The sequence below is a fragment of the Bison bison genome, unplaced genomic scaffold, assembly GCF_000754665.1.
Source record: "Bison bison bison isolate TAMUID 2011002044 unplaced genomic scaffold, Bison_UMD1.0 scf7180017864461, whole genome shotgun sequence".
Lineage (NCBI taxonomy): Eukaryota > Metazoa > Chordata > Mammalia > Artiodactyla > Bovidae > Bison > Bison bison.
Window position 1 is genome coordinate 3,579,461 of NW_011495023.1, and position 11,276 is coordinate 3,590,736.

At 38.2% G+C, this 11,276-nt stretch overlaps 1 protein-coding gene across 1 annotated transcript in view; it reads left to right on the plus strand.

The window, feature by feature from the left end:
* Positions 1 to 11,276, plus strand: part of MALRD1 (MAM and LDL receptor class A domain containing 1) — a 559,293-nt gene that overhangs the window by 526,206 nt on the left and 21,811 nt on the right. The window contains exons 37-38 of the mRNA XM_010859895.1: positions 2,239 to 2,318; positions 2,412 to 2,508. Of these exons, the coding sequence (XP_010858197.1) occupies positions 2,239 to 2,318; positions 2,412 to 2,508 (177 nt within the window). The remainder of the gene's footprint in view (positions 1 to 2,238; positions 2,319 to 2,411; positions 2,509 to 11,276) is intronic.

The window sequence follows — 11,276 nt, forward strand, 5'->3', positions numbered from 1 at the left end:
GGAGAATCCCTTGGACTGCAAAGAGATCAAACCAGTCAATTCTAAAGGAAATCAGCCTGAATATTCATTGGAAGGAATGATGCTAAAGCTGAAACTCCAGTACTTTGGCCACCTCATGCGAAGAGTTGACTCATTGGAAAAGACTCTGATGCTGGGAGGGATTGGGGGCAGGAGGAGAAGGGGACGATAGAGGGTGAGATGGCTGGACGGCATCACCAACTCGATGGACATGAGTTTGAGTGAACTCCGGGAGTTGGTGATGGACAGGGAGGCCTGGCGTGCTGCAATTCATGGGGTCTCAAAGAGTCAGACACGACTGAGCAACTGAACTGAACTGAAGTGAACTGATGCTACTATTGATGATTTGCTAGTGAAAAATAAATAGATGAATGAGATATCTAAGCTTCAGATTGCACATGAAAAAGAATAGAGAGGATGACTAGCCTTTAAAAAAAAAAAAATCTCAGTGATCTTTAAGATTGACTGGTTTGATCTCCTTGCATTTCAAGGGAACCTCAAGAGTCTTATCCAGTACCACAATTTGAAAAGCATTGATTCTTCAGCACTCAGCCTTCTTTATGGTCCAACTCTCACATCTGTACATGACTGCGAGAAAAATCATAACTTTGACTATACAGACCTTTGTCAGCAAAGTAATGTCTTAGATCAAGTCAGTGTAAGGCAAAATGTGAAAGACTGACATGTAGACTCACACTGCCAACCTGAGAACTGATAAAGAATACTTATTAAGGTTTATGAGAATAAAAAAACAAATAGACTCTAATCTTAAACATTTCTAATTTATTTTAATTTGAATACAGACATCAAAAACAACTAAATTGTCTTAAATTTCTACTTTTTAAAGAATATTTACTAAGGAAAGCAGGCATTCTTATGGACCCCCTTGAACCTCTAAGCTTTTTATATTTAAGGAAGCTATTGCTTTTTTGAAGAAATTGCTATTGGTTATTCAGATTTTCAAAATCAAAAGAGAGATTGAGAAAAAAAAATTAACTGTGTGCTGAAGAAACATTACTTCTAACACATAGCTTTTAAAAACATGCATTCAAAAGCCAGTTTTTAATCCAGTTTTGTCACATGTACTATGAACTTGGCAGGAAACTCAACCAAACCCGTCTTAATTTGTATCCTGTTATTTCTGGTAAACAAGAATGTATGTATATATAAGCTTTCACATTCATATGCAAACACATTCTACCAGAGAAATTCTGACACTTAAACTGCTTAGAAATAAACCTCGTTTCCCTTTGAGGCATGAGTTAGTCTCCAGTTCTGAGCTTTCTGAAGGCCATCCATATCAGAGCAGATGTTCCCAGTGTTACAAATTTCATCACGTATGACCCTAAATAAAGCAGAGATAGTGAAATCCTATAGGATTGATGGTATTTCCAGTTTGATTATTAATCTGATTCCACATCTATGAAATTGAAGGATCATCCCCTTTTAATGAGAAATAAAAATACTCTCTGATTTATATTTATGTTAATCTATTATTTGAATATTCTCTCTTGGTATCTGAAAGAACTTAAATCCATTCACTATTGAAAAATATGCTAGCTTTAGAGTTTGAGACAAATGAAAAAGTAAAGTGAAAAGTGAAGTCAACTTTTGAAAACAAGAAATGAGTCTTGTTCCCACCATTAGTTCAGTTCCATTGCTCAGTCCTGTCCGACTCTTTGCGACCCCATGGACTGCAGCATTCCAGGCTTCCCTGACCATCACTAACTCCTGGAGCTTGCTCAAACTCATGTCCATCGAGTCAGTAATGTCATCCAACCATCTCATCCTCATCCCTTCTCCTCCTGCCTTCAATCTTTCCCAGTATTAGGGTCTTTTCCAATATATGGAAATATGGAATTGGTCTGCCACAGTAATCAAAGGAACTGTGGAACACAAGAATCGAAGGAAATATATTCCAATATATGGAATATGGTTCCCACCAAATAGATAAAGAAATCAAGCCCCCACCTTACAGATAAAACAACGAGGGAATAAATATTGAAAAAAAATTCTCTTAAACAATAATGTGAAAATAATAAAATTAAAATTTTTTTTTTGTTTTGCTTTAGCATTTTTGGTTTCATATCAAAGTTACCCACATTCCTGGTATCTCATTGTTTTTTTAACATTCATTGTTTTATTCCATGACAGTACTGCTAAAATATGTTTCCACTTCTTTTTTTTTTTGCCAACTATCACATTTTATCTCATTTCCAGATGTGCACAAGGTTGGAAGGGAAATCGTTGCCACATCAAGGTTAACCCACCGACTGCTGATTTCCCGAACACTCAGAACAGTAAGTGACATTGTGACCAAAATCACTTGAGTTTTGGAGTCTCTAATATTTTTCACTGGATATTTACATTTTTTCATTGGTTTGAAATTCCAGATATATGGACCCTCCTGGGTATTGGATTAGCTTTCCTGATAGCTCATATTACTCTAGCAGTCTTGTGTTTTCTTGCCAACAGAAAAGTACCAGTAAGGTAAGAGATGCCTTCCATTGCTCTGGCAAACCAATTTTCTGAAACATTTCATTTGTTATATTTTTCTTTCATTCCACATTACATTCAGGTAACTTCAGTTTTCCATACTTCATGGATTTATTTTTCTGGGAAGAAAGCCTAAGCTATTTAATGATTAGTAGTTTTTAAATAAAAAGCCATAGTTTACTTTTCTGATTATGTTAGGAACATTTTTGATGACACTAAATAACAAAATCTGACGTTCGGCCCAAATGAAAAATGCACAAGGTGATGGATGTCCCACTTTCTGGCAGTGCTCAGGGTCGGCAGCAGAACTGTCAAAGAGACCCTTTCTCAGCTTGCTCAGGGAGGTCTCGCACCAGTGCCCCAGACCAAGACTCCATGTCCCAGGCGGCGTGCAGATCCGAGGCTGAGATCTGTGTACCTGGACGGACTCTGTGGGCTGGATTCATGCATGATTAAGACCTCACAAGCTATTGTGCCCTTCAGGATTCTGGGGCTTCCTACCCCATACCCATCTTCTATCATCTGAATGAGAAACACATCACATCCCCCCAGTAATGAAAGCGATTGTCTTTCCCATGAACTAAACAAGCTAAGGGCTCAAAATAAGATTTAATGAGATTTTAAGAAATTAAAGAAATGCATCGTGTCTTGCACACCTGCATTTGTGTTCATAAATTTAGATTTGCTGCAAGCCAGTGTGTCACAGAGCCCTGGATAAGCTGCCTGTTCCTTGGAGCCAACTTATATGTGCCTCCTGCTTGAATTCTCCTCACATCACCAGCCTGCAATCATGTTAATTAGCAGACACCAAACTTGATATCATCAATTAAGGCAAATCTATTATAAAATTATAGTGTTCATTTGGAAAAAAGATATGTTTTAATCCATTACTATTAAGATCTTACTCATCTATTAATTCTTTGTTTCTTATGTGCCTAAAATATGCCAGACAATGTGGATACAAACATGAATGAAAATAAGTCTGGACTTAATGTAGTGGGAAAAAAACAGAAACAAAGCTACTAAGTGAAACACTGGTTTTGTGCTACTATATAGTAGCTTTTTCCAGAGAAACAAAAAAATGGATTAAAAGATAGAAGCTAGCTATCTAGTTAGATATCCTGTTGTTTCTATCCTTCTGTGTGTATATATATCTTTAATTATCAAATACATAATATATTTAATGTATATATTACAAAACCTATACAATAAATTAGTAATTATTATATAAGTATTATATTAATATCTTAATTATGTTTAAATATGTCAGTATACACTATATTAAGATATCTTAAAACTAACATATATCTTCATATAAAGAATTACATATTAATATATTACATTTATGCAATATGAATTATAAAAGTGTTTATTAATGAGATAATCAATTTAATTGTATTAATAAGATAATAATATAATATATTAAGAGAGAAGGACTTATTTATTCATGTAATAGTGGGGACTGGCAAGCGTGAAACTTGCAGGGCAGGCCTGCAAGCTGGAAAGTCCAGTAAGCATTGATGGTGTAAGATTGAGTCTAGAATCTTTCAGACAAGCTATCAGACTGGAAACACAGGTAGGATTTCTCTGTTGTAATCTTGAGGCAGAATTCTTTCTTTTTTAAGAGATCTTAGCCTTTGCTCCTAAAGCCTGCGAATAAGTGAGTGAGTCCCACCCACAATACAGGTAGTAATCTTAAAGTTGGCTGATGGTAAGTGCTTGTGACACCTGAGAAGTCCTTCACGGTAGCATCTCGAGTATTGTTTGAACAAACAATAGGGCTCCACAGCCCAACCAAGTTGACACATAAAACTAATCATTGCATTATATAAATAAGTTTTCACTTTGTCACACGAGTGCATGTTCCTCCGTTCTTTGTCTGGTCACAACAAAGATTTGGAGCAATGGACATTAAAGCCCTCTGCGCATCACAGCTCTCGGGTCTTGGACAAACCGTGTTATAGCTCTTAGGCAAATCAGTGTTACAGCTCTGTTTTATTTAGAAGATAGCAGGAGAATCCATCCTCGAAGCGTGAGGGCATGCCAACCCAAAGACTCGAAGAGAAGAGAGTGGAGGAACGCGCAGGGGAGGGAGAGAGTGAGAGAGGGAGAGAGAGAGAAAGAGCAGCACACACACGCGGGAGAGAAAGAGAGCGAGAAAGTGCTTTGGCTCCTCCTTTTATATGTTTTTTCCTCCACCTGGGCCTGCCCTATGCAAATTGGGCTTATTCAGGAGTGCTGTTTGTTCTACCTGAAGTCTTCACTCTGGTCCTCAGACCTTCCTTTGACCTTTCTTTGTTCTATTTTCGCGGGCTTTTCCCTTCTTTGTCTTTTAGCCACCGCCATTTTGGACTCCTTTTCCCTATTCTACCTACCTAACAATATGAACACAATCAGCAGAAGTCCTCAAAAAGAACCTTAAGTTTCACACCTTCTCCAGATTCATACTGGACAACCTGTATATTCTGGGCTATGGAGAGACCTCTAAGGCAAATGTTGGTGGCACCACAGCCCAGCCTGAGAGATCTCTTTTCCTCTTTCTCTCCTTTCTCACTTAGAGTTTGAAATCATAATTTTTTTCTTAATTGAGGTACAGTTGTTTTACAGTGTGGTGTTAGTTTCTGGTGTATAGCAAAGTGACTCAGTTATATGTGTATATACATATATTTTTTTCCAGATTACTTTCCATTATATTTGATCAAATATAGTTCCCTGTGCTATACAGTAGGACTTTGTTGTTTATCTATTTTACATGTAGAAGTAAGAGTCTGGTAGGCTACAGTCCATGGGGTTGCAAAAGAGTGGGGCACAACTTAGCAACTAAATAAGTGTGTATCTGTTAAATCCTAAACTCTTAATGTATCCCTTCCCCACCCTTTTCCCCTTTGGTAACAGTAACAAACCATAGTTTGTTTTCTATGTTTGTTAGTCTGTTTCAGTTTTGTAAATAAGTTCATTTGTACCATTTTTTTTAGATTCCCTGGGACATGTTTTAACATATGTATTTAAATTTAACAATAAGTCAGCTTTTTCTGAAAACTAAGTTTGAGTTGGTTGCTTGGATAGTTAGCACGACTGGCTTTGTCACTTAGATGAGATGGTAGACAAATTCCATAAAGAACTCAATATAAAATATTCCAGAAATTCTTTTCTTTGCAACCACTAAACTTATAGCTTACTGTGAACGATATTGGATTCTTGATCTCCGAAGAAGGTTTAGCTTCAGGACCAGAGGAGAGACCAGGCTTGACCACTCGGGGCTTTTGTGTGGCAGAAGTTTCATTACAGTGAAAAAGAAAGCTTCTGACAAAGACATCAGAAGGGGATGGAAAGTGTCCCCTCACTAGTCTTAGCAAGGGAGCTATGCTGCTACTGCTGCTAAGTTGCTTCAGTCGTGTCTGACTCTGTGCGACCCCAGAAACGGCAGCCCACCAGGCTCCGCTGTCCCTGGGATTCTCCAGACAAGAACACTGGAATGGGTTGCCATTTATACTTTTTAAATTAGTTATTACAGTAAATCAAAAGAATGTCCCAAGATTGTAAAGGTCTTACTAGACCCACTCCCACAATTTACATTTTAAGATAACAGGATTAGTCAGAAGGTTCTCAAGAAGGAGAAACATATCCTCAAGCAGGATGCATTGTTAATACAATCCTTAGTACAGAGTTTAAGCTGAGTTGTTTTGTTGTGTAATCATCAGCTCTGGGCTTAAAGAAAGAAAACTAAAACTAAGGACTATAGGAAAAAAAAAATGTTTGTCCTTTTCTCCTTCTTGAGAACTCCAGACCCCTTGAGAGCCCCAGACCCCTCTCTCCTCCTCAGGGACCCCCAACTTCTTATCAACCTATCTAGAAATTGACTCAATACAATTTTTAACATTAAAATAAAAATGTAAAAGGAGATGCATATTTTTCTAAATTATTTTAGAGATAACTCAAGTGGCAATGTTCAAAGACCACTGCACCAAGTTTGATTTTCCACCAACTCCACCCTCCACACACACCCTACCCTTGGGAAGTGTTTGCATTCCTCTGAAGTGTGTGGCATTTCACACAATATGCCTAGCAGAGCTATACAAACACATGTATTTTTGATACTAAGTAAAAATAGCCTGGTATTCCTTCAGGGTTAGTCACTGAGTTGTCAGAATGTTATCCTCAAGGAGACTGTTATAACACCATTTTGTAGTGTTATTACTTAACAATTTCCATATTAACCATTCCTTATCTTTATATTCCCGGTTTCTAGCATTATATGCATAACATATCCAATACACACCTATTGAAGACTATCTGTACTTTAATATTATCCATACTTCTGATCATCACCAGAAATAATGCTCATGTTTACTAATGACTTTTCAATTAAAATGTTGCACATTAACTTTTTTTAAATGTCTTTTTGCAAAAAATCATTTAAGCCCTAAAGCAAGTTAGAATGTTTGGCTGGGAGATAGCTACATGATAACAATGACTCATCTTGAAAATAATACCAAAACTTTGAGATAGGCAGGAATTAATGTAAGCAAGAAATTTATCACCTTCTCTAAATAAACCTTAACCTTAATCTTTTTCATTAGATTTTATAAAAACAATCTGTAGCATAAGAGATCCTTCAGTGACTTGAAACTTTTTTGTATTCATTTCTGAAAAACACAGGATGGAGCACTGCGTGCTCAGACAATGCTAAGCACAGCAACAAGCCTCTTAAAGTTGTTTTTAGAGATGCAGTTCCTGGATTTTATTATACATTCTCTGACCTTTCTGTTAGCTACTTGCTACCAAATGTATGAGTGAGGACATGATTGCAGGGGAAAAAAGCATCTCAAGCACCTTAATCAAAATAAAGAATTTAGTGTAACAATGCACATGTCTTACAGAGCTCAAGGGTAGGAATAAAGAGATCAGGCCTCAGAAAGGCCTGGACCCAGTGGTATTCTGCTTCTCATCTCTGCTGCTTTTTGCTTCGCTCTTGGTGATTCTCTCTCTGAAGACATACTGCCTTTACTCTGTCTATATAACAAAAATGTGTTGCCTTGAGAATGGATGTTACTCATTATGCCCCCAGACCTGTGGAGAGACTATATCTTTGTTTTTCTATCTCCAGTCCATATTCCAAAGGAAGACCCTCTAATTAGCCCACTTGGGTCAAGATCCCATTTCTGATTAAATCAACTATGGGTGAGTTATAGGGCAAGATCAACTGTACAAACATGGCTTCTAGGACCCCATACAATGCCCCATGGTAAGGATGATGGGGGTCATCACAAAAGGTCTCTGAAAGGTATCTACTACACCTGGCCTCAGAGTCCAAAATCCACCAGATTTTCCTCATGAGACTTCAGTTCAGTCGCTCAGTCATGTCCGATTCTTTGCGACCCCATGAACTGCAGCACGCCAGGCCTCCTTGTCCATCACCAACTCCCAGAGTCCACCCAAACCCATTGAGTCGGTTATGCTATCCAACCATCTCATCCTCTGTTGTCCCCTTCTCCTCCTGCCCTCAATCTTTCCTAGCATCAGGGTCTTTTCAAATGAGTCAGCTCTTCCCATCAGGTGGCCAAAAGTATTGGACTTTCAGCTTCAACATCAGTCCTTCCAATGAACCCCCAGGACTGATCTCCTTTAGGATGAACTGGCTGGATCTCCTTGCAGTCCAAGGGACTCTCAAGAGTCTTCTCCAACACCACAGTTCAAAAGCATCAGTTCTTTGCACTCAACTTTCTTTCTAGTCCAGCTCTCACATCTTTAGAGGATGCAACAAATTTGTATTAACTTCTAGAATTGTTTGCAGTTAATACAAAAAGCTGTGACAATCCCACCTACACCAGAAAGCCAGTATTAAAGAACACAAATAAATAGTGGACTATTTATCCTTATTTTCCTAAAGCCACATAACACTCACTCCTTTCCTATTTGGGATTACATCATCTTTGCCTGGGGAAAAATACACAGTAAATAGCTGTTTATTATGCTGTCTTATGGCACTTACTCCTGAGGGATTGTGTTGATTTAATAAATACACTAACAGATGTTAAAAATTAACAGACCTATTTCATTCAGTTATGCTGAGAAATAAGACAGGTCTACGTCTTTCTAAAAACTTTCTAAATAATTTCATGGGATTATAAGTATGTACAACTGTAAAAATATTACTGAGTAGGAAATTATAAGACCTGAATATGATCTTGGAAATGCCTCTTGATTCAATGCTGTGAACATTTATTAAGATGTCATATGTGCTGGTCTTGCAAAAGCTCAAAGATATATATATGTGTGTGTGTGTGTGTGTGTGTGTGATATATATATATGTGTTATATGCTTTCTGGCTCATACTCCATTATAGTAATGTATTTATTTGACTATGGGACGTGTAAAGGTAGAAATGTAAAACAAAATACTTTGGGGATAAAATGGAAGGAAAGAATGATCAAAATAGTAATTGTTTATATTTCTGATGAAAAAGAAGGTGACTGGAATCCCAAAAGGTTTACCAGCTGCCCATGCAAAGTACAGATGTTCTTGGTTGAGATTTATGAATGAGTGGCCCTGATGGCCAAATAAAATATCTGTCTCTATATTATTATTCTTTCTCCCAGAGCCTTTCCCACTGCTAACACCTTGTATGATAATACGTTTCTTTGGGGGCAGAAGTTTTGCTTCTCTCCTAGTTTGTGATCCTTGGCTAGACCTAAACTGGGTTCAGTAATGAATATTTATCCTTAGCCAAAATCAAAAATTACTTACTTTATGCCTCAAGGCATTCAGCTGCTCTTGCAGCTAGAATGTCACTAGTGAGCCTGTCTTTGGTCCCAGAACTGAATTCTTAGCCTTAGCAAATTGGAATTCCACCAGCGGCAATGACTAAGGTCCCGATGCTTGCAAACCTTTGCTCTTTCCACATATGCATTTGCCCAAAAGAAGTACAGCTGTTAAGATGCACAAACCTAACTCCCCAGTCTCAGGCCTTTGTGCATAATTGGCCATGTTCTGTCAACTCTGCTAAATGTTTACTTTGAGCTAGAAAAGGACAATGGAGAGCAGGGTTTTGAAATCTTTCCCTTAAAAACAGGATTGGACCATATGTGATCATGATGATTTCTCCTCTTCCTCCTCCTTCCTTTTCTTCTCTCTCTCTCTTTTTTTTTTTTAAAGAATACCATGCCATCTATTCTTTTCCCTTAATCCTCACCTTTGTTTTTTGTCTTGAAATGATAGAACAAGCCCATAAAAAAGACCTCAAAGGAAGAAGAGCCTTTGTCCCAGGCACCTCTCTGCACCTCTCAGAAGAGTCCCATTCCCTACCCTGTGCCTGGGGATTTCAGAACTCCTTTTATTCAGAGTGGAGTGAGTGGGGCATGGCATATGTCTTGGTGTATCACATAGAGGCGATATATTCTGGGAAGATGAAATTCAGATGGATGAAGAGGGCTGCAAGGGGAAAGTAACATTTATATAAAGCCTGAAAGGATGAAGAAACTAGGTAGAGATGAGGAAAGAACATTGCTGAAAATAAAAGATACTGTGGAAACTTACAGTTTCTCAGTAGGCTGACATAGCTATAGAATATGGAGGAGAACAAGTTACATTACACTTGTGATAAAAGTATGTGGTAGAGAGGTGGTTAAGGGTTTTGAATGACTATTAAGGAGTTTTCAATTTATTGATAAAGTTGGGATAGGTGCTGTCTGTCTGTCTGTCCCTCCCAGCATCTAGAGAACTGGCCTTTATGGATTGCATTAATGGGCTCCCTTGTCATCTGAATTTATATTATGTTTGGTTGAAGTGGAGCGTACCTTGAGGGAGGAAAGAGAGAGGGGGCTGGGTATTCATAATCCTGGCTCCAGCACCATTCTAGCTGGCTGGTGGCTGTGATAGGTCCATGAGGGGCCCTATGTAGACCTCAGCTGTACCTCTTCTCAGTCTTCCTCCTTCCAGCCTAGGCTGGTAACAGGCCTGATGTCATTGGCCCAGCCTACTGCCACATCATGTATGGTTTCTTTATATTCTGGCCACACTTTTGCAAATTATCATTTTATTGAACACTCCTCACTTTCCCAATTGGAGTATATCAGCTGTTTCATGCTAGGGTCTTAACTGATGCAAGCCAGGAAAGTGTTTTAAGAATGACAAGAAGTCTTTTCAGACTGTAAGAAGAATGACCAGATCATATTTATGGTTAAAATAAAAGAATGCAGAGCATGAGAACAGATTAGGATAAGATTATAAAAGCGATCATCTGTCTAGAGGACATAATCCTATTTCAGAGGTTTGGATAAGAAACAATGAGAACTTGAACTTGAGCAGTGGCAACTGACCTGATATACCTGGTGAGGAAAAAGCACGTGTCAGAGTTGATCCAAGACTGTATTACTTAGACAACTGCATAGTTGATAATGCCGCTAACAAAAATCCAAAAACCCAGGGAGATAAACAGGTTGGGTAATAGGGAAGAAAACTGTTTTGATATTCTGTATTTTCTTATACATAAAATGAGGAAGTTGAACTAAAGTTTTCCCGAATACCTGTCATGTGTAGCTTTTTGGCACCAGGGACTGGTTCCATGGAAGACAATTTTTCCACAGACTGGGAGTGGGGTGATGGTTTCAGGGTGATTCAAGTGTATTACGTTTATTATGGACTTTGTTCTTATTACATTGTGATATATAATGAAATGATTATACAATTCACCATAATGCAGTATCAGTGGGTGCCCTGAGCTTGTTTTCCTGCAGCTAGATGATCCTATCCGGGGGTGATGG